This window comes from Chinchilla lanigera, unplaced genomic scaffold (assembly GCF_000276665.1).
Source record: "Chinchilla lanigera isolate Chin_1 unplaced genomic scaffold, ChiLan1.0 scaffold00016, whole genome shotgun sequence".
NCBI lineage: Eukaryota > Metazoa > Chordata > Mammalia > Rodentia > Chinchillidae > Chinchilla > Chinchilla lanigera.
Genome location: NW_004955417.1, coordinates 4,403,259 through 4,428,608, shown reverse-complemented (window position 1 = coordinate 4,428,608; position 25,350 = coordinate 4,403,259). Strand labels below are relative to the sequence as shown.

Below are 25,350 nucleotides of genomic sequence, written 5' to 3'. Positions count from 1 at the left end.
TAATCTCCAGGTTTTCAAGTGTTTTTATCTGTGCAGTAAATCAGACACCTATGAGAGTCAGAAATGGTTTATTGCCATACTTTATCCATAAAACAAGCATATTCATATTCATTTCAATGACAGAAAAAGAAATGCACGAATAACTCACCTGTGATGAATACTTCTAATGTGGTATAATGCTTCCAACTGACCATAATTAATTTGCTTAGGTATTTTCAAGCCTGCAAAAAAAAAATCAATTAAAAATGTGAGTAATTTTTTTGTAATCTTATTAACCAAGTGTGTAAATGGAGTTTAATTGCAAACATTCATCATAGAAAAAGAATTCAGTGACTGTGGAAGTGAGGTATTAACAGTCTTTGTTTGGTACACAAACAGAACTGAATAGCGTGATTAAAATGAGGAAAGAATGTAATTTTTTTTCATTGATGTTAAATCTGGTCTGGCAGCTTTTAATTGTAAATGGTGAAGTTTTATGTGCATTACAATGTCATTTGTCTAAAAATAAGTGTTTCAGAATTCTTTCCCAGTAACTTTAGAATATGAACTGTTTCCAGAACTATGCCACACATGGCAATTCAAAAAGTACAAACACAGCTTTCTTGATATGTGATTCTCTCCCTCCCCCCCTCTTTCCCCCTACTTCCCTCTCTCCCTCTCTCTCTTCCTCCCTCCAATCACCATCTATTCACTCAAATAAGTTCACAATTCCTTCTGAAGTTCAAAAGTAAGATTCCTTGAAAGTGGAAAAAGAACAATCATACCCAAGGATCAAATTAATTGTGATTATTTCCCAGTGCCAGAATGAGCAGATGTCCTGGAAGGCAGCGTATTGATTACGATCAGCATCCTTACAATAATGGACACTCACCTCACATGCTTTCTGGTTACTCCAGAATTATAAATGCTGCTAGAAATGCTATAAAACAGAAAGCAGTAACAAATACTATGCATATTATTTCTGTCACTGGAGAAAATGATTAAGAAAATCAGTGGCTTAATGCATTTATAAAACTTTTTAAAAGGTGTTCAGTGATCACATTCTACTTTTGGAGAACTGGTAAATCTTGGAAGCAGCCTAGATGTCCATCAACAGAAGAATGGATAAAGAAAATCTGATACCAATAAAGAGTAGAATACTACTTGGCTATAAAGAAGGATACAGGGGCTGGGGATTTAGCTCAGTGGCACAGCACCTGCCTGGCAAGTGCGAGGTTGTGAGTTCGGTTCCCTGTACTGGAAAAATAAAAAATAAAAATAAAGAAGGACACATTTGAGTCAATTGTAGAAGAATGTCTATAGCTTGAAAACTTAATGTTAAGTGAAATAAATCAGACACATAAACCTAAATACCATGAGGTTTCTCTCATATGATTAATCCAAAGTATAAGAGCAATATGAAAGACAGATAAAAGGAAATAGGAAGATATAAAAATATTACCAATATTAAATATGCTGATATTTCTGATATAAGATATATAAAATCTAAGCATAGTGGATGTTTAAGCACATGGCCTGGAAAGACACTTGTGTGGAATATTCATGTAGTCCATTTACCTAATGTAGTTCAAGGCTAGTGTCAGTGACAGCTCTGGTGAGTGCTTCAGACAGGGAAAGGAGAGGGTCCTTCGGAAAGGACAGAGATTTGGGAAAAAAAAACAAAAGGTCAAGCTTGGACAAATTCTGAGCACAAAAAAGAACATAAAAAATATTCTTCAGCTAAAGCAGTTAACAAAAAAAAACACAAAACAAACTTTTAAGACTAAGAAATTGCTAGAAAAGAACAGAAAATTGCAAATGCCACTGTTCTTTTTATATAAAAATCATCTTCTCTGAGAAAAGCCACAGCAGTTGAAGACACAGCTTTATACTTGGCTCAGAACAGACAAATAAACTCACAAACAGAACAGGTTACATAGCACTCGAAACCTAGCAGCAGGACACTTTAATTCATCAAAGAATTTCTTCACTGATTCTCAGCTCTGAGAGGTATTTGTCACAAGGGCTTTTGCATGAACTGCTGGGCAACATAGTGCATCTGGTCTTTCAAAGCAGACTCATTCATAAAAGAGAAAAGAGCTAAAGGTTTCAACATGAAATTGTAACTATGTGAAGACCAGATGAGCTTTGCTAGTGGTTGAATTTAATACAGGGATAAAGTTTAAAGAGTTTTAAACAGTACCAAGTTTACAATTCTTTCCAGGTTTTCTTTCCCTCTCGTGATTATTCCTTTGTGAAGCTTTTGCCAAAAGTAAAAGGAGGCTGTCTTGGTTACTTTTCTCTCACTGCTGAGACAAAATACCTGATGCCCAAAAATAAGGAAGGAAAGGTTTCTTTAGCTCACAGTCTGTGGAGGTTTCAGTCTATACTTGGCTGACTTCAAGGCAGTGGGGCACACGGCAGAGGACAACAGTTCATGGTGGCAGAGAACAGCAAAAGCATCAAGAGCAAAAGGGAGGAGTGGCAGAGAGCAAGCCTCTTTCCCTCCTTACATTGTATGCAGGCTATTTGCCCTAGGATGGGTGTAGCACTCACACCCATAGTCCCAGCATTGGACCATGACCAATGGTAAACTCTCAAAGTTTGCCCAACAAATGTGTAAGACATTATGGGGGCATCCAGACACAAACCATAATAGAGGCTTAAACCTATTATAGGATAAATATCAAGGATTTTGGCCATAGTATGAATGAAATAGAAGCTGACATGAAAGGTTGTTTACAAATTAATTCTAAACTAGAACTCTACTGTACATTCAAAAGCTAATTGTCTTAATATAAATAAGATTCACTGCATATTACTGCAATGGAAAAACAAACTTCCAATGTTTTATCTTAGTAGTACATTGATGATCTTTTGTTTATATGCACTACTATTGATTGCGGGTAGATATATATTCATTTGTGTAGTATGCTAAATGAAGTACAGTGTGTTTCTCATAAGAGTAATAAAATTTCTTAAAATGGTTTTCTTGATGACAACAAAATTAGTAAATCACTATTATTCAAGGAATTTTTTTCTTAAATAGATAGATTTTACTGTTCTTGTAACAAAAATGTAACTGTGAGTGACTGATCTAGATCTGGATATGTTCCATAACACCTGCTCTAAGTTTGCAATATACAGAGAAAAACTTATTTTGTGTTAACTGTAAACGATTTTCCCTAACAAACTTTCCCTTAAGAAAAAAGTATACATTGAGGTACAGGAAGATAGACACAGATAGATGTAAATATAGATGTAGATGTAGATATAGATATGGGCAGCTACATATAGATATTGCAGAAAGCAGAGAGGTTCAATGAAATAAGTAAAGCATGAGAATATGGTACATATAGAACTGCCATGTATTAGTTAATTCTAATTATACATTAGAATATTAGTATTCTAAGGTACAGAATACTGCACATTAGAACTGCCATAGGCTTATCTGAGTGGCTAAAAGCCAAGGGGAAAGACAGGGACAGCATAGACACAGAGAAAATGTCACAGTAACCCTGTGGAAATGTACAGCTAGCTGGAAAAGAAGATTGAAACCTCTTCAAAGTGGCTGCAGTATACACAAATAACTAATCCAATGGTAAATGAAACTCGCTCCACACAATTAACAGATCAAAAAAATACCAATTCAGCAGCAATAGCAACAGAACTATTAGAAACCTAACTTTTTGTATTAAGAACAGCAGCCCTTATACTATGATAAGCAGAAGGTGAATTCCAGCACAGGGCTGACACTAACCAGAAACCGGACAGGAAAAATGGAAAGGACTCTGAGCATGACTAAAATTCTCCTGTACACTTGGATAAGGGATTCAGTGCTAAGAGGAAATATCCCTGCAATTAAGTCTGAATTTCTGCAGTAAGAGATCATTAAGCATACCTATATTAATGGTTAATGGTATAATTATTTCTTTTTGTTTTCTAAAATTCCAAATTTAATTATTCATCAAATAGCATTGAGTAAACATAAAGCGTTTCAAAAATAGCAACTAAATAAGTCATCAAGACAAAGAAAGAGTGCCTCATCCAGGTCATCTAGGTATAAAGGTTGGCACTCCAATAGGATCAGTTGCCCAAGTGGGCCAATATTGTTCTGATTCTTACCCAAGTGCTTTCAGATGTTAGCATAGAACCTTATTAGCTGAGAAGAGAAGAGGGGACTGTTTTTTAACAAATTATCACAATAACTTCCCTTTACATACAACACTTTTGGGAAAGGACATTCAACACTATTTCAACTCAAATTCTCTTCTTCATCTTCTCTAATTTATCTTCCACCTTCACTATTTACAGAAATTGGCTTTGCGAAAATGAGCAATATCTTATAGCTTCTGCTCCAGAGATCTCTGCACTCTTTATCTGAGTGAGAGTTGACACTTGGGCAGCTTCTTCCAACCAGGAACACCATTCTCTTCAGCAACACCATTCTCTTTTCTTGCTTCCTCTTCATCAGTCTGCTTACTGACTCCAGTCTTTGTTCTATAAGCATTAATGTTGTCCAAGAATTCATTCTCTGTACCTCCATCTTTCTCAGCATAGAGCTTCTTATTGCACAATTTTACCCATCCACATTCATCCACCCCCATGTTTTCAACTCTCACATGCACATTCAGGATTCTCCTCTCAGACTCTCCAGCCCAGACCTCTGAACCTTACTCCACTAACATTCACCTGAAAGTCACTCAGGAAGGCAAACTCGAAATAACCAAAGCTTCCCTTAAAATTCCTCCCACATTTCCTTTCCTCAAAAACCTGATCTTCACCAGGCATAGTGTTGCATGCCTGTAATCCCAGCACTCGAAGCCTGAGGCAGGAGGATCACAGTGATTTTGACACCAGCCTGAACTACATAGTAAGACTCTGTCTGCCTCGGTTACTTTTCTCTCATGGCTGAGACAAAACACCTCATGCCCAAAATGAAGGAAGGAAAGGTTTATTTAGCTTACAATTTGTGAAGGTTTCCCTCCATACTTGGCTGGCTCCAAGGCAGAGTGGCACATGGCAGAGGGCAAGTGTTCATGGCGGTGGAACACAGCAAAAACAATAAGAGCAAAAGGGAGAAATGAGGGTAAGCAGTCTCTTTCCCTCCCTTACACTGTGTGCAAACTATCTGCCCCAGGGCGGGTATAGCACTTACACCCATAATCCCAGCATTGGATTAAAAGCCCACCCCATGACTGCATGAGGCTTTAGGTGGACGCCCAGACACAAACTATAACACTGTCTCAGGAAAAAAAAAAAAAATCTGATCATCTCCTAAAATATTTATCTGGGTTAAGAAAATCCCTACCACTTACAACTCTATGGCCAATATTGGTATCTTCCTCTACCCTGTCTTCTTCAGAACCAGAAAATTATGAAGACTGTCAACTCTACTTCCTTTGAAATAGAGCCTGAATATCTCTAGATCATCCTCTCCAATCCTACGAACAATAAAGACCACAAAATTGATCTGCACGGTGTGCACACTGTGGAGGGCTCCTCACATGCATGCAAAAGAGATAAGGATCCTGCTGAGGTTTTCCCAGAGTTATCTGTACTATTGTGATAATATCCTAATTATTTTTCAGTGCTGGGGATGGAGCCCAGAGTCTTTGCAGTGAGCTATATCTCCAAGCCTTTTTATTTTTCATTTTGAGGTAGATTCTCTCAAAGTCACTATGTTGTCCAGGCTGGGTTGACTCTCAATCCTTCTGCCTCATCACCCCACAATGCTAGGACCACAGGCTGCTAAGCCTGGTTCACAGAACTTTCTAAAATTCCAAAGTGATTGCTTAACTTTATGGCTTAAAATCCTCTGTTCTTCTACAGGTAAAAATTTAAATCCTTTGCATGCAATGCTCTGCCTTTTATAATCCTACCAAAGGAAGTTCTGTGACCCCACTGGACACAGTTTCTGTCCTTCCTCTGCATCCTCCCAATCTTTCAACAGTACATCTGAATGGTTAATGAACATACCTTGTCCTTTCGATATGATACTTTTTGGGTCTTTTAGAAACTTCAAAAACTCATTCATTTTTCAGATGCACCTCAGAAGTTTAACTTAACTGTGATATTCTTTAAACATCTTTCTCCTAGCAAAAAGTAATTATATGTTCTCTTACAGCACCATGAAAATAGTTGCACCAAGATAGCTTTATGAATTTTTCATTTATATCTATGGTTCCTTCAATTTGTCAAGATCCCCAAGGGTTAGGTCTATCTCCCACCAGTCTACAAAACACTAGAACTTATTACAGTGCTTGGATCTAGAGAAATATTATATCTTAAATTATGGTGAATAAATAAATGAATGTGATTCAAATTTGTCAAGGGAGCGTCAACTATGTTCAGTGAAAATCAAATCAAGGGCAAACAATGAAGACAGGAAAGTGAAAATAAAGTTGTGTTAAAAAATATTTACAATTCTCTGAAAAGTACTCCACACCTTGCACATTGCCCTAATTTGACCATTGTATTTCCCTTCTCCATGAGACTGAAAAATCTCATGTGTGTCTTTGTCAATTTTTGCCACTAAAACCCTATTCACAAAGGCAATGTAACCCCACTAAATAATATAAGATGTTTGAAGGAAGGGTAAAAACCTTTATTATTAGTGAAGTTGAAAATTAATCATATTTCTTATCATTTCTGAAGAATTTTGACCAAGCAGTGTAACATCAATAAGTAAAAATACATAGGTATATGTATTTCTCTTCCTTGAAAAGAAGGCAGGAATACAACCCTAAAGGTCACAACTAGTGAAAATATAGCTGGGATGAGAAGTCCCTGAGACATCTATAGAACAATGGGCGCTCCTGAGCCAATGATATGCATGCAATGCAGGGCTCAATGAGGGGCCACACACAGTCATGGTTTTATGAGAATAAAGTTGTTGTCTAGTGAAACTCTGTGTTATCTCTACTGTTTTATCGAAGAATTATTTTCTTATTCCCTATAATGGTTGGAGCAATCTTTCATTCTTACATCTGGTAATCTGAGCAACGTAGTTGAGGATAGCCATATGAAATGTAACAACCACTGTTGATTCGTATTAATTTGTCTTGAGACCCTGTATCACTTTGAATGTTCTTGCTTTGATTTGTTTATGTTTTTGATACTGGTATGCTGCTACTGTTCTATTTCTTCATTTGTTTGTTTGTCATTTACTACCCTCTTTAAAATTAAAAAACTAAAAAATTTTTAAAAAGAATAAAGTTGTTTTAATAAGATAGAGGACAATTAAGGAGGTACTCAGCATAGAAGAAACTGATCACAGTAACTGAAGGGAAATAGATTCTAAATAACTACCCTGAATCTTTTGGAATGTAAATGATGGCAGCACCAATTAGTGGCATACAGTTTAGGGAGGAGTAGAGAACAAACTTGATGACAAAGTATGAAGAGTTACCAGGCAAGAAAATTTCTCTCTGCTGAACTGACTTACTCTCAACCACTATTCTTTTCTATCAAGAAATTTACCTTTAAAGACTGACCATCATTTAGTAATCCTGGAATCTAGGCAAACATACTACAAGAAAAAAGGTGAAAATTATTGATTTACTAAATAGTATGCACCAAAAGAAAAATTATTCCAGGAAATAAGTAAACGTTCTGTGTTCTTCCATCATGCACATACACACACACACACACACACACACACACACACACAAACTTACACACACTCACAAACTTACACTAGCCTTGATTACAATAAAAAACAAAATTCCCAGGCATTAAGTACAAAAATTACAACAGAAAAAATTGCAAATGAAAAAGCATTTCATTCAGCAAAGAAAAGAAAAATTAAATTCTAACAGAAAATAAATCCATTTTTAGAGACAGCATTGAAAAATTATGACAATGTAATCATAGACCAAAAGGCACACATTCAAATAAACAGAAAAAGAAATGAAAGGGAGAAAATGATAAATACGGGAGATTTTATGCGTCAAATCATTCCTGAGTAAGAAAATAGAAATTAATGGCAAAGGAACAGCTACACCAAATATAAGAACACATTCCTCATATAAAAACTTGAATATGAATGATTAAATATAATTTTATGACCCAGAAAGGAAAATGAAAATAATGACATATGATGTCCAAGAGACTAGATGTTCTAGATGTTGCTAGACTAGAAACTAAATGTTACTAAATTTTCAGGGTAAAGAAATAATTGACACCAGCTCAAAGAGGACAATTCCTACAGATGTGAAAACTCAGTTTCACCACAAGAAAAATGTCCTGGCAAACAGTAATGCAGTCTCATGGAAAAAAGAACATGATATATGAGCCTTACTCTCCAATGAATTTAAAGTTCAGAGGCAAATATAAGCCCTCAAAGTCTATGTAGGCCCATGTGCCCTTTCTGAAAAACACTATATGAATATCAGTGTTATCCTAGCAGGCCCTGAATGAAGAAATCATACAGAAGTAAGGCTAACTAATATAGAAATTATGCTAATGAAGGGTAGGTAAATTTTGCAAACTTTAATAAAATGGTAAATTTTCATAGATTATTATGGAGGTATACAAATAATAAGTAACAGATTGGAAGTTTCAGCAAAAAGAGGAAAGTGTAAAGTATGTTTGCATGTCCTCTTTTGCTCATTAGAAAATTAATAGCTTCAGTTTTTAAAATAATTAAAATAATCAAAATTTAATGATAACATCTAAATGTTTAAGTAGCCCAAGGCTGAAACAACAGTCTTAGTCACATCAAGAGGTCAGAGAAAATTTTCCCTTTTCATAACTAGGTCATGCATAGGCATTGTCTAAAGCTGATAAATCAAGAAATGCAGGGTTAGATATAAATCTACCTATGAAATTTTTGTCCCAAATTATAAAATATCAACATGTATAAAGCAAAATTAACAGGTAGGAAGATACACTGTACAATAGCTTCCTTTTTCTCAACTCACAAAAACCAAGTGGAAAATGAATCACTGAGGAACTAGAGGTAAGTAAATTAACTATGTATTAAATTTTATTTCTAAATCAAAGAAATTGATTCCAAGGATAAGACATAGAAATTACAAAATGAACCTGAAAAGAATCATATTTTTTCAAAAAACTTAGAAATTCTGGAACTAACTGGAAGGGCCCAATAGTGGACAAACTGAGAATAATTTACACATCAAACTATATAATGATACTGATTCCTTAAAACCGTTGTGATAAAATGAGAAACCAGTAGGTTACATTTATTTGTTTATTTACTATTTCATGAGATGGATATTTATATTCTTCCAAAACACTTCTACACAAAACACTTATTAACTGCAAAAGTAGAAAGTACAATTTATACTGGTAAAACTTTCCATACGCCATATTAATCGAATGAAAATCAGCAGTAGTGGAACAGACTGAAATGCTCTATCACCTGATAGAATGAAAGGAAAGGAATAGAGAATTACTCTTGAGATATTTCTGCCAAAGTTGTCTACCCTGAATCTAATCACAAAAAACATCAGACAAACCAACCAGAAGGATATTCTGCAAAATAACTGCTTTATAATCTCCCAGTATCAAGGTCTTTAAAGTCAAGGAAAAAATGAAAAACTGTTTTTGATTGAAGGAAGTTGAGCAGACAAAATAGTGACACAAAACAGGAGATTTTGAATTGGGTTCTCTTACTATAAAAAACAAACAAAACATTACAAGAATAACCAGCCAAATGTTAAGTGTAAGGATTAGATTACAGTATTGTATCAGTGTCAACTTCCTAATTTTCATGGATATATTATTATGTAAGACAGTTTCTTTTAAAAATATTTACTAAATTATTTGATGACAATGGAATATCAAATAACTCTAGAAAAATAAGTTTTTTCCAGCAACTGTACAATGGCTATTGTTTCCAAATTTTCAAAAATACATTTAAAAATTAATATCTTTCTTAGATACTGACTTTTATAGCTCAAAAATGAGAAAAAAATTTACAACAGAAAGAATAAATATAAAAATATAAATAAACTTTCTGCAGGGACATAAAAGGACACTTGCATAAATTGAAAGTAGAAAGACTTACTGTTGGAAAGATATCAGTGGAGTAGAAAGATTTAAAATCGTGAAAATGTCCATAAAATTAACCATTACATTTAACCCATTTCCAATTAAAATATCAAAGCATTTATTTTTTTAGAAACAAATATTTTCAAAGTTCACATAAAAATATAAACATGGAAGGATAGTCAGCAAAAATCTTTTAAACAGTAGTACTCAGGGGCTGGGGATTTAGCTCAGTGGCAAAGCGCCTGCCTGGCAAGCGCAAGGTCATGAGTTCGGTTCCCGGTACCGGAGAAAAAACCACAACCAAAAAAAAAAAAAAAAAACAGTAGTACTCAATAGATGTTAAATTTGGCAAATATTGAAATAAAATGTTTATGTTATAAGTCATTTAGCTGTTTAGCGTACTCATAGGCAGCTAGCAAGAGAAAGGGCCTAAGATGGAGCTGGGCTGGTCAGCCTCACAAAGAAAACAACACATACACAGGGTTATGACATATATATTGCTAATTTCAGAATTGTAAAAGCAAACAAAGGGAAAATGGTAGAAGTCATAATAAGACTAGGTAGGACTCTAACCCTAGCAAGGGCTTTGTAAACAACCCCTCCTTACAACAAACTTGAATTTCAAGGAATTTCAAGACAGTGAGTGACTGGTTTTTCTTTTGAACTCTGAATTAGAAAGCCTGAATCCTAATTGGTTATTTGAAATCTAGAGCACTACTTGCAACAGGTAAGCCTTGGACACTGAACAGATTCCTACGTAATGCTTATCCACAAATAGGTGTAACAGTTCATTCAGGCCACTTATTATGGGACACTTCCCAACTTTCTCCTTATACTTCCAGTACACATTATCCTCACTTCCTCCTTTGTCCACGATTTCGTTCTTCCACTTTGTGAGACACCTGCCCAGTTTGCAGAGTAACACTTCCACAGTGATAGCAATTCCATGTTGATGAATAGATGAGAGATCAGTAGAAAAAGTAAATAATTGGCTCCAAAACAGATCCAAAGTGTAGCCAGACATGATGGTGCATACCTGTAATCCCAGGACTCTGGGAGACTGTGGGAAGAGGATCTCAAATTCAAGCTCAACCCCAGCAATTTACCAAGACCCTGCCTCAAAATAAAAAATGAAAAAGGGTGGAAATGCAGTTCAGTGTGAAGGCCTTGGATTCAATTCCCAATACACTGAAAAACATCAGTATGCAATAAAAACTGGCATTTAATTAGTAGTAAAAAGCAAATGCTCAACAGATAGTGTTAGAACACCATTTGATTGGTCAGTTGGAAAAATGCTAAGTTGTAACTCACTGCTCTATACCATAAAATCCAGATGCATTTAATATTTAATGAGTTTAATATTAAAACAAAACTATATAAAAATAAAATTATATATATATATACAGAGACAGAGAGAGAGAGAGAGAATTATTTTTAAACCTTGAGGTAGAAAATAACTTTCTAAGTATGGTCAATAAGCATGACATAAAAACTACAAAAACATTCTAAAATCTTTGACAAAAATCATGACAAAAAGTGAATGTAAACCGAGAAGCATTATTCTACAGATGTGATACAGAACTAATTGCTTTCATGCACAAAGTTCATTCAGCAAAATGGAATGGAAACTACAATAAATAGGCTGATCACATAAATACAAATGGCCACAAATGTATGAAAAGATCCTAAATCAAATGCAAATTTAAATGGCAATAAAAAACTATTTTTAAATAATGTATTAGAAAAAAGCTTATTTACACAATATGTATAAGACTGTGTAAGATAGATAATTAAATATATTGCGGGTGAGACTAGAAATTAATACAAACCCTTTGCAAGAAAATATTTCAAAACTTGTCAAAATTTAAAATATATGCATCCTTTGATCTTGTAGTTATACTTTCCTACCAAATGCAAAGGATTATGGACAGGACATTAGTTTGCTTTTAACAGCAAAACTAGAAAAAACAAATTTTCATTCTGTCAGTCAGGATCCTGTCATCAGGAGACAGAAACTACACCAGATACTTTAATAGAGAAAACTGGTACAAAGAATTTTGCAACTTGTAATGGAGAAGTGGCTGACAGAAAGTGAACAAGTATCACCGAGGAAGCACTTACTACCATATTTTTACTGATGAAACGGAAGAATTTCATTTGCGCTACAGGTTCAGAACAAAGCCCTTCAGAAGCTGAGATCTCACCCACGAGGAAAAGGCCTCCTTGCGGCTGTTGGAGGAAGTGCAGTCAACAAAGCTATTTCTGGGAAAACCAAGAAAACTCAGATGGAATCAATTGCTTCTGCTGGAACAAACTCCTCCTGCTTAGATGAAAAAGACATCGCTGGGGAGACTCTCACAAGAGAAAAAGCAGATGAATAAAACAAAGGAATAAACACTTTCCATAACTTTCCTCTTCCCAGTCTCTCTAACGTGACTACTGATAGATCTTAACAGAAAGTCGGCAAGGTAAGGTTTGAAAATGAGGCAATAGCTCAATAATGGCACAACAATTAGCAAGATTGTGTTATACCGAAACAAGGAAATATGGACTAAAATGATTAAGGTACATATATATATATGTTGGTAGGAAAAGCCGTCGTAATATAGCAGGGGTGGCAAAACCTATAGGACATAGGTGACAGCCAGCTGTTTGTTATCTGTGACACCTCTAAAATGTTTGCCATCGCTGATATACAGTAATATAGGATCATTAAGTGAAAAATAAAGCTATTATAGAGTAATAAAAGTCCCTACCATATGTATTTATAAAGCTCTCCCATGTTCATGGACTGAAAGAATCAATGTTGTTAAAATGTCCATACTACCCAAAATTATCTACGGTTTCCAAACAATCCCTCTCAAAATTGCAGTGTCATTCTTCGAAGAAAAAAAAAGCAATCCTACAGTTCATATGGAACCCAAATACACACTGAATAAGTAGAAAACTTTAGCGAAAAGCTGATCTCAAAATATCTTATAGGGGCTGGGGATTTAGCTCAGCGGCAAAAGCGCCTGCCTGGCAAGCGCAAGGTCATGAGTTCGGTTCCTGGTACCGGAGAAAAACCAAAAAAAAATAAAAAATAAAAAAAATATATCTTATAAACATTTTAATGAAAACTGCATGATACTGGCATGGCAATAGAAATATCAATGCATAGAACAGCATTTTTAAAACAAAAAAAACCAATATTTGTATCTAATGATTCTCAACAAACATGCCAAGAAAACAGAGAAAGAATAATCTCTTCAAATAGTATTGAAACAGCTAATAATCCACATGCAGAAAAATGAAATTGGATCTTTATCTCACAACATATAAAATTCAACTCAAAATGAATTGAGTACTTAAATGTAAATCCAGAAGTTATAAAATATTACAAAACACATAGGCAAAAATCTATACAACATTAAGGAAAATTATTTTATAAATATGACCACAAAAGCCACAGGCAAAGTATGCAAACCAAAGCAAAACAGATAAATGAGATGCATCAAACTAAAAAGCTCTACAAAGTAAAACAGATTAAAAGAATAAAGAAATGATGTACAGAATGGAAGGAAATATTTTCAAATTCTGTGTGTGATAAGAGACTAATTCAAAATGCATAAGAAATTTAACAGCCAAAAAAATAACCTGATTTAAAAATTGGAAAAAGACCTGAACAGCTATTTCTCAAACGAAATACAGCATCTTACAGCATCATTCACAATAACCGAGATGTAGAAGCAACCCAAGTGCCTATCAACAGATGAATGGGTTAAAATGTGTTCTGTTTATGGAACAGAACATGATACAGGCTCTAAAATGAAAGGAAATTTCACCATTTTCCACCACATGGACAAACCTGGAGGATATGTAAGCTAAGTGAAATAAGCCACACACAGAAAGACCACTAAGGCATATCTCATATGTGGAGTCTGAAAAAAAATCAAACTCTTAAGAGCAGGGTGTAGAAGAATAGACCAGAGACATGGCAAAGGATGGTTAATGGAGAAAGGAGAAATGCTGATTAAAGGTTACAAACTTCCAGTTAAACAGGAGGAATAAAGTCTTGAGTTCTGTTGCACAGCATGGTGACTATAGCTGACAATAACGTACTGTACATTTGAAAATCTCTACTACAGAAGTTTTAAATATTCTTACCAGATGATAGGTAGGTGTAATGATAGGTATATCAACTAGCTCAAGCTTTCTACAATGTATGCACATATCAGAATACCACATTATAGTCCATAAATTATATACAATTAATGTTTTTCAAGCAACAATAAAATTATTTCAAATCACCAAAAAATAAAATGCACTCATAGACATATATGAATGTAGTTGGTAAATTTCAAAAAAAATTATTTTTTTGTAATAGTTGTTTCTGAAGTTAAGATTGGGTATAGAGGTTGGGAGAAAGCCTCAAATTTTCAACGTTCTCCTGTGCTGATGTATTTGCTATTTGCACAGTAATTTTTTTGGCAATGCGAACGATTGAACCCAAGGTCTTGTTTGTGTTAAGCAACCAGTCTACCACTGAGCTTCAGCCCCAAGCACAATATTTTTAAGAGATCTATTCACCAAAATTCATGTAAACTGTGTTAAGTTTGTTCATCCTTCATTTCATGTGAGGCACTGAAGATACAAGATAAGTGAAGGATAACCATTTATCTCGCTATATTCATCTGGTAAGAACCATAAGCCAAAAGACACATGTGTCTAAGGTATTTAATATGAGATTAAAAGTAACAAGAATGATAGGATTGGAAAAAAGAGCTAAAAACTATCAGATATGTAAGAGTTTACTTCACATTGGAGAGGAAAAGAGAATCTATTTTTATTTTCAAAAGAAAAGAAAGCAAAATAACAACCCAGACAAAAACAAAACAACACAAAAACAATAAAAACAATGCAGAATTTCAAAACAAGGTGATAGGAAGTTAATGGTTGTTATATTACATATTGTTATGTTCAACGAAGGTGCTCAGATTACCAGATGTAAGAATGCAAGATTGATCGAACAATTAAAGAGAATAAAGATACAATAGACATTGTGAAAGGAAAGGAGAGTTTTGTAGAGGCTAAAGTAGTTGAGCAGACTTTGAAGAACTGGAATGATAGCAACAAATAGAGCAAGATAAAAGGGAACTCCACAGACTGGAAACTTGAGCTAAGTCACTAGAATATAGTGAGCATTATGATGTATTGTAATTCAAGGAATAACTTTCCCCTCACTTAATTACTCCAGCTCTGTTTTCTAGAGACTAGATTAAGGTACAAAGTCAACTGTATTGCCAAACAACACTGCTTGTGATAACAATAATATCTTACTGGTAACTGCGTCTGGACTAGGAGCTATTATGGATGATCTATAAACACTTGATGGAGAGCCATTGAAATGGGCTTGCCTCAGTACCTGGACTCTCCTCACTGAGAAGTCCCTTACAGGAAACCTGGAAGCAGTGACTATAGACTCTTTCTAAGAGATATTGGTGTACCAGGGGTTAGCCAGGACAATCCAGCACCTACCCTATGTAACTTTCATTACCTTAAACTTAAGCTCTTGCCTGGGGCCCAAAGAGGGCTGTGTAGCCTGGTGTCCAACCACCTGTGAAGACTTCCACCACAGAAGTGGAATCCCTAAAGCTGTCCTGGATGGTTGTAGTTCTGTCCTCCATTTTTCTGAGCATATGTGCCAAGAATAGCCATCTGAGTATTTAATCAAACCTAGGAAATTTCTCTATAGTCCTCATCAGTATTGGTAGATGGGCTTAAGGAATAGCAACCCAAACATTTCAGCTATAGTGGACAATTATATTAATTAAAGTGTAAGATCTATGACACAACTGATAGATTTTACCCAAATAATAAAAGATTCAAATGTCAAAATGTGAAAAATAGATTGTGATCTAACATTTAGAGGAGAGGAGGACCCTATCAGCTTCTGATGGAAAGTTAATATGACCAAATTTGTTTGTTTATCATTCTATCAAGCAAGTAACCTGGTACACAATGCTTGTTAGAAGGAAAATCAGACAGCAGATCTGTGAAAGGTGATGGAAGATAGATTTAGATAGCTGAAAGGCTGATAATGCTGTAGCGAGACTAACAGAGGTGTAATTTCAAAGATAGACTGAGGACAGAGCAGTCTATGGGGGGAGGGGACCTAGTCTGACATCTAGTGGACAGTCAGATTTACAGTGCATTTCAATTTACTTCACCATTTCCTAGTCTCAGTCTGACCCCTCAGGCACCTTGGAGTTTAAGTTTAAATTACCAAAATTTAATTTGTAAAGGTCATTCAAGACTGTCTGGCATAAAATACAAATGCATTGAGATAGTTATAATAGTAGATAGAAAAAAGAAGGCATGTTTGTTTTTCTGCTTTTATTTTTCCAATGAAACATCCAACTTTTCTCTTTGGTATTAAAAACAAAAACACTGAAAACTAAAGCAGAGAAAATAATCACTCAGTGTATTTTTCTAAGTCATCTATAGATTATACAAGAACAGAGACACATTCAACTATCTTTTATACATTGTATTCCTTCTTGAAATCTTCATTATTATTCCTTTTAATTTTTTAAAACTGTGTTCTTTTATATTATTATGGCTTAAGTTTAGATGTCCCCCCAAAGCCTCATGTGGTCATAGGTGGGGCTTTTTCAGCTGTGGCTGGATCTAGGATGTGTGACACTGGGACTGACTCATGGCAGTGCTAAAATCAAGGGCACTGGGATTAAGGGTGTGAGTGCTACCTCCCCTAAGTACCCTGGATAACATGTTAGGGACAGAAAGAGCTGTGGCAATCCCTTGCTTGCTTTCCTACCTCCTGCCCACCATGAACTGTTTCTCCTCTGTGATACCACCCTGCTTTGGAGCCAGCAGTTATGGACTATAACCTCTACAAACTGAGCTAAATAAACCTTTCCTCCTTTATCTCTGAGTGTCAAGTATTTTGTCTCAGCAATGAGAAAAGTAACTACGACACATACATTCCAGTCTACTTATCTATTTTTGTTCTCCACAGACAAGCCTTTTTCTTTACCTGACTCCTAGGATTTGAATGGTTTAGAATTTTAAAATGTGGCAATATTCACTTGTCCAAATAAAACATATTTTGAAACTCCTTTAATCTTTATATATTAAAGGACTGAGAAATCTCCAAATTACAGAAAATGCCCATGAAATCATAAAAATGATGGCACAATGTTTTTAGGCTTTCAGCAAATGTACTCTGAGTAAAAAAGAGCAAAAAAGAAAAAAGGGAAAATTTCATTTAACAGTACCAAGTTGTTTTTAGATTCCTTAAAGTATCTCTGGTCTTGAACACTACTTTCTTCTATATCTTCATATGCTAGAACAAGTACAATGTACCTACAACATCTTTTGAAATTAAAACATTTGTTACTAGAAAATTACATGAATTTCTCACAGATCAACCAGTCAAAAACGTGAAACTCACTCCTGAGAATAAGCCTATGAAGTATGAAAATATAGAAATGTGGCATATTAACACAAAGAAAGTAGATCACTAGATCATAATCATAAGCCAATGGTAAAAGACAACTTCCTACCTCCCACTAACAATTATCATTAAAAAGAAATTCTTTTTCTTCTTTCTGTCTTCTCAGGACACCCACTTATAATAATAATGGGTCACGTGTGTACTTCAACGAGGTTCTATTTATCCAGACAGTAAATTGGATGGTAGAAACCATAAGTTTTTGAAATAATCCTGACCCAGAATAAAAAATGGCATTACTCCTTTACTTCTGAAAACCCCTTCAGCCTTTCCCTAAAATGGCAAGTCAAAGAGACTATAAAAGGAGAAGACCTAAAAGAGAAAAAACAAAAAATACTATAAGCACCAAACTATCTCAGGAAACTGAACTACTTCATGTGTCTGTGAGTCCCAATGTCGCAGCCAATGAGACAACTATGGATTAGTGTTGGAAGATGTGTGATATGCTGCTTCTCTTAAAATAAGTGCACCCAAGTACACAAAATGATGAAATGCAATTCATGCCTGTATTAAGCATTAATTAGCCAGGAAAATAGGGAAAGGACATCAGGATAGTGGGTAAGAGGGAAAGAAGGATGCTGCTGGCTTTTCCTTTCAGTGTTTGTGAGGACAGAAAATTCATTTACATGAATTTTACAGTTAGGAAATTCTGCCACTCCACTCCTTTGTGAAGCTACATGTCATTACCCTTAACTGTAAAGTGGACCTTTATTAGCTTTTAACTGTTCTTGTAACAAATTGCTAGAAACCCACTGGCTCAAAAACATCGCACAAGTGCATTGTTGTACAGTTAGGGAAGTCAGAAGAAACAGGACCCTGGGCTAACACCAAGCCAGCAATACCGCATTCCTCCTGGAGGATCTATTAGAAAACTCATCTCTATGCCTCTTCCAGTTTCTGGAGGCCCCAGTGCCTCAGTTCTTGCTTGGTTCCTGTCTTCTTTCATGGTCAGAGCCAGTGATGGCCACTCAAATTTCCCACATCTCAGCATTCTGACTCTGACTCCTACCTCCCTATTTCAGTAATAAGGACCCTTATGACTACCATGGGCACTAGGTAATCAAAGATGGCCTCCCCATCTCAAGATCAGCTCATTAAGCTGCCTTAATTCCATCCATATCTTCAATTCCCCCTTGCAGTCTATCACTTGCAGTCTATCACTGATTCCCAGAATAGCCACAATTCCGGGAATCAGGACATGAACATCCATGGGAGCCCTTATTCTGCTTCCCACAGACTTCACAAGGACACAACATGCAGAATGCTTACACACTGTCTGTAGGAAGCACTCAATAAATGTTACTCACATGTGAGTATCTACCCCCAAAAAAGTGGATATGCATCACCAAATCTAACATAACCAGCCAAACCCAAAGTAAACAATGATATGTAGACATAATGAATGACTGGATTTTGTAGGTATTTAGCTGAATGTTCCTAATTATGGCCATTGTATTTGGAAACATTCCTATTTATACCTTCTTTATAACATAGATTCAGTCATTTTATAGATGGAAAGCATCTGCCACATAGCAGCTTTCATAAGATCATTGTTTCAGCAGTGACAATCAGAGTACACGAAGGGGAACTGTTGACTTGCTGGAGTTAGCACAAAGACACAGCTGTTAGGCAAGCAAGACACGTCTCTAAAGGGGAGTCACAGACATGGAACATCAAGTGGGAACCTCTAAAGAGAAAATCGGGAGCTCTGCTGCTTTCCATTATGCTCTATTCAGTTCTGAGATCTAAATTGCTGCTGATTTTTCATCTTTTAATCACTCCACAGAAGTTAAGTGTCCTTGGGAGACACTGCAGAGGGTAGCACACATTTTATCCCACTGATTCGAAATTAATTTGATCTTTTAACTCCCAGCTACTAAGCTTTCTGGGCTGCTAAACGAAATTATCTTAGAGTGACTTTTTTCTGTTACAAAACCTGAAAGTAGAAGCTGTGGTTTTAGATAAATTATATTTAATACTATTTCCATTCACATAGAAATAGAAAAAATATGTAATTTTTTACAGTGATAATATAAACGTGTTAAGGACTAAATCTAAAACTAGGTAAAACATATGCATATCTCCTTTCAAAAAAATATCAGTGGCTGCCTGTAATATCTTTTCCCTGAAGACTATAAACATTACATTTTTAAAACTCTGGAAGAGTTAACTCCCACAGGAAGCTAAGAGGATGAACAGATTAGCTACTTCAAATCAATACCATAAATTAACCCAATGAATAATAAGGAACTGGAGTTAATTCTTTATTGAAGTTGGAAAGGGTCACATTACCTTTGTTATCTAAAATTATTTTTAAATCTCTATTAACATAGGGACTATTGGACTGGGGCTTTAGCTCAGCAGCACAGCGCCTGCCTGGCAAGCGCAAGGTCATGAGTTCGATCCCCAGTACCAGAAAAAAAAAACAAAAACAAGAAAAAAGAACTGGGACTATTGCACATTACTGGTCAGTATGTTGATATCCAAATAATATTTCCAGGGGCTGGGGATTTAGCTCAGCGGCAAAACGCCTGCCTGGCAAGTGCAAGGTCGTGAGTTCGGTTCCCGGTACCGGAGAAAAACCAAAAAAAAAAAAAAAAACAAATAATATTTCCATGAATTAGGAGCCTATAACAAGTATTTATAGTCTTGAGAAAATGCTCTGGGTTTAGGTAGACTACATAAAATAACACTGTCAGTTGCATATATTTTAAATATTCCTAAACTTGAATCCTATGATATTTTAAGTCAAATACTAGAAATTAAAAAGAGAATAGATTTCACTGTCAGAATAATGGAAATTCTCTTTTTTCTTTTGAATTTAAAAAGAAAATTTTCTTTTTTAAAATTAAATATTAATCACATTAGGAAAGGCAGTAGCACCAACTCCAGGTAAGGCCTACAATAGCTGTCAGAAACAGATATTTCTTGGCCATGTGACATCTCTGAGCCTTTGTTTTCTCTCTTTAAAAGTATTTCATCCAATGTGAGGCTCCAAGAGCTCATCAAGATCCTCATTTTACAAAGTATAAAATTATTTGAAACCTAGAGAATTGAAATGGCCTCAAGTAGTCAAAGCAGGCTCTATACACCTGTATTCTTTCCATTCCACTAGGCTATTGCTAAGGTTCTCAGTGTTCTTACCAACTCTCAAATGCTCTATTTCCTATACCTGGGGTAATTACTGTGGAAAACAATGACAAACGAGATTCTCAAAATATGCTCCACTCACGTGGTATGCTGCGAAGTGGAGGAGGAGGCACACTACCAGTATTTATCATTTGAGAAAAAATTGCTGATGGAACACTAGATATAGGCATCTTGGCAGCTTGAAGGCAGCCGATCAGAGAAGTTGTGTGGGAGGCAAATGGTTCTCTCCACTTTGGGTGTCATAAAGCAGAACCCTCGGGGCCTCTGTCATAGGCCAAGTCTTGCGGAATCTTCTTGTTCACAGAACTGTGTCCTAGTCCAATGGCATTGGATGGGGGGCTGTGTGTGCTATGGGGCTTGGGAGAAATAAGAAGTAATTGTAATCCATAAGACAGATGCAGCAGAATTAACAGAACTCATATGTCTGGGGTAGATAAAAGAATTCATTTTGTTGGTGTTCCTTAGTCTAGAGCCCTTTTCCTACCCACCATATAGAAAGCACAGACCCTTTTTGTAGCAACAACAAAAAGTAGGATATTTATACTTCTCTCCATGATTACGCGCACAGGACAAAACATGGTTTCTCGTTATTGCACAATAAGCTTACCTCTGGTTATATTTAACCATATTCTGACTGAGGCACATGTTTTCCATTATTTTCTGCTGTTATACAATAATTAAGGCTGATTATGAAGGCTACAGTATAGAATCTTAATTTCTCTTGTATTTTGTGATTGTGTGTGTCATCTTTTGAAGTCTTTAAAAACTATTTTTCTCTAATAACTCTTATGGATTAAATACAAAAATAAGACAGCCATCCAGTACCTGAGTTGGACTAGTAGAGTGTTAACCATTTAACCAAGCATCAACCAATTTCATCTATGTGACATTCATAGTTAGAATTTAACACTATCTGTTGTATACAAAAGTAAGAAGTTTATCTCACAACACTTCCTATTAAATTGCATATGCACAAAAAATTTAGTCCAGCACAATTTTTTCACTTAATATATATTTCCTTGTCCTTAGTTTCACAAATTCTGACTCTGTGGATTCCAATTTGTTGAATCTCACTCATAACTGCTCTTACCTATATTTTTTCCACACTATCCAGTTATTTACCTCCACAGGCCTCCCTGCTCTTCAGAATGAACCCCGGCCATTTCAAAAGTCTCCCTGGATAATTCCTCATGTCTTTATTCTACAGTCTACCCTAGAACATTCTCTTTCCACTCACACTTAAAACTCAAAGAATTGAAGACTACTTTATGAAAATGAATCATTAAAGTGATACTGAATTTTTCTTGGATGTTCAGTAGATGGAGCTATAAGAAATTGTGTGTATGTGTGCGTGTGTGTGTTTTAAACTTGGACAAGCAGATCTAATCAAACAAATATAAAAGCAATGTTTTCTAGACTTAAATTCATACTGATGAACTCAAATTTCACTTTCATCAATTACATGTATTTATTTTCTAATTTTTTCTTTCTTTTCTGTTTTTATCTTTTATGTAGTTCATATAAACTACACTGTACATTGAACCTATGTAAGATTATATTAATTTCACATTAAACCAGACCTTGCTTGAAAACAATTTTAAACAAAGAAAATGTGAGAAGTGAAATTGCAGATAAACAGTTAATGCTTAATTGTTTGAATAATTTTTTCATGTTTATATCTGGTGTTATGGTTGATACATTGTGTCAACTTGGGGAATCTAGAGGTTGGCTAAGTGACTCAGCAGGAAGCCAGGGTGCTTACTTTGTATACATCCTGAGCCTGTGGAAGAGGAGGGCATGGAGATTATGAGAGAGCTACACGCCCCTTAGGTGGGGGTAGCCTGTTTACAAAGTAAGGCAGGGAAAGAAGCTGCTTGCCGCCATTCCTCCCTTTTGCTCTGGCTGTTTGCTGTTCGGCTGCCATTCCCTGCTTTGCTCTTGTTGCTTTGCTGTCTTCTGCCTCGGAGCCAAGCAAGTATGGACTGAAACCTCCACAAACTGTAAGCTAAATAAACCTTTCCTTCCTTCATTTTGGGCGTTGGGTATTTTGTCTCAGCAACGAGAGAAAAGTAACCAAGACATCTGGTAATCTGAACAATTACTCTGAAGATAACAATATGCAATATAACAACCATTGTTAACTCCTATAATCTTGTTCTGAAATCCTGTATAGTTTTTATTATTTTTTTTATTCTCTTTAAAATAAAAAACACTTTGAAAAAGAAATTTCAGATAAACAAGAATATTAAAGAGGAAATGGCAAAATAAACAATTAAAATAGCTTAATTTTATTTAAGTCTGAGTGTCATGATTTTGCATTTGCATTTTCTATTATGTGCTTGTGTGAACAGACAAAACCCAATTCACAGATTCAGCTCCCCCAAATGTTTTTAATTAGTTCTTCCAGTATGTTCTAAATCCCTTTTAAATTTCTTCCAAAAACAATACATAATTATATTGTCTTTGACAGACAGATATATTAAATTGTCAATGCCTGATCATTCTTCTTAAGTCTAATCACTTCTCAACCTTTTGTTTGTAAAATTATTTGGGGCCAGTTATATTTTGCCTTATTCTTAATAACTTATTCTACACAATAGGTGTTACTATAATACCTCATATAAGTGATATCAATATTAAGTAAAATAATGAGCCCCACACACAGGACCTAAATATGCTAATCATAGATTTTATTTTTGTTAATACTAGTAATGTTATTATTGCTGAAGTAAACCTTGAGATATTCAAATGGATAAGAAAAAACTAGGGTAAGAGTGCAAGAGAAATGGTGAGCAGAAAAGCAGAAATTATTTAAAGAGGACTTTTTGGAACTTATGGAACATAAAATACAACTACACTCTTCTACCACTCTATAAAGATAGAATTTTCAATAAATAATCATATTTAAGTTAGAGATACTAAGTCTTAGTGGTTGTGGAAGAACATGCTAAAATTGACTCAAGGAAGTCCTGGCTAGATCATGGTCCCTTTTTATTTTCCATGAAGAGGTCATTCACATGTACAAGGCACATTGAGAAAGTGTCTTCAGACATAATCTCATCCATCAATTTTGATACCCTTTTATGAATTCATGAATCTCAAATTGCATTAATTTTTAAAATGTAAAAATGTATTTGATCAAAATCTGAAAAAGCAAAGTCTTTGTACTTAAAAATGGAAGTTAGAGCATTTTAAGTATTTAGTATACAGTATGGCAAACTGCACTGTACAGAACAGAGCTCACTTGCTTTGAAGTCACATATGCCTGGGCCAGAACTGTCTACAATGTCTCCTGCATGTGGCCCCTGGTTATTTGAATTGATAAGCCTCTGTTTATTCATTTATACAGTTATAGAGATGAGAATGATTTCATGGCATTATTGGTAGGATGGTAAATAAGATCAGCAAAATGGCCACTTAATAATGACTACTATTGGGAATAAATTACGTAAAGCATGCAAAATATGTAAGAAATTTTCGGTATATAATCAGAATTATCTCCTAAAAATTCCATTTTTTCCCCTTTCTGTGCAATTAGCATATGAAGCTAAGAAAAAAGAAAAGAAATCGTGCCACAAGGATGGGCAACACCAAGACTACCTGAAGACTTGCTTGACACAGGAGGGATCTGCATTTGACTCAGAAAATAAGAGAGAAAAACAAAAAATTAGATCAAACCAGAGAAAATACACTAGCCCTTTTGGTCTGAGGGTTTTACCAAAAATATAGAGGAATTGATCAACAATAGACATCATTAGTCATTCGAGAAATGCAAATTAAAACAACACTGAGATTCCATCTTACCCCAGTAAGAGTGGCTAGCATTAAGAAATCAACCAATAACAAATGCTGGCGAAGCTGTGAAGAAATAGGAACCCTTCTCCACTGCTGGTGGGAATGCAGACTGGTGAAACCACTGTGGAAATCTGTTTGGAGATTCCTCAGAAAACTAGGTCTAGAGGTCCCATTCAACCCAGCTATTCCCCTTCTGGGTATTTTCCAAGATGATCTAAAAATATCATATCAAATCAATATATGTGCACCTATGTTCATAGCAGCATAATTTGTAATTGCTAAATTGTGCAAGCAACACAAATGTCAATCCACCGAGGATTGGATAAGAAAATTGTGGTCCTTTTATATAATGGAATATTACTCAGCTATAAAGAAAGATAAACTTGAGGCTTTTAGAGGTAAGTGGTCACAACTAGAGACTATACTCATAAGTGAAATAAATCAGACCTGCATGTGCAAGCACCACATTGTCTCACTAGTGTAAAACCTAAAAAAGTTAATTTAAACTCAGAGGTATGATAGACATTGTGAAATGATAAGGAAATGCTTAAGGGAAAAGGGCAACGGGAATGTGGGAAAAGAGAAGGGAAAGAAGGAGAAATTTTGTATGTATGTATATACAGGATAGTTAACATAGTTGATCTACTGTCTTCTATTTCTTTGCTGAAAGAAACTGTTAATGAGTCCTTGATTGATCAATATTGTGTGTCTATCTGTTTTCAAGAGAAACCACTATGAGGATATCAATATGTAATATAAGAAGCATTGTTAATTTCCTACCACTTTGTTTGTAACTCTGTATTGTCTGTATTGTTCTTTTGCTATTTTGTAAAAGGTTGTCTGTCTGTTTATGTTTTCCTCCTCTTATTTTTAAAGTAAAATTTTAAAAAAATAGC

At 35.2% G+C, this 25,350-nt stretch overlaps 1 protein-coding gene across 1 annotated transcript in view; it reads right to left on the bottom strand.

The window, feature by feature from the left end:
• Positions 1-20,872, bottom strand: part of Cnbd1 (cyclic nucleotide binding domain containing 1) — a 376,001-nt gene extending 355,129 nt beyond the window's left edge. Inside the window, exons 1-2 of the mRNA XM_005381753.1 lie at positions 20,742-20,872; positions 149-221 (exon numbers count right to left, since the gene is read on the bottom strand). Of these exons, the coding sequence (XP_005381810.1) occupies positions 149-221; positions 20,742-20,829 (161 nt within the window). The 5' untranslated portion in view covers positions 20,830-20,872. The remainder of the gene's footprint in view (positions 1-148; positions 222-20,741) is intronic.
• Between the last annotated feature and the right edge of the window lie 4,478 nt (positions 20,873-25,350).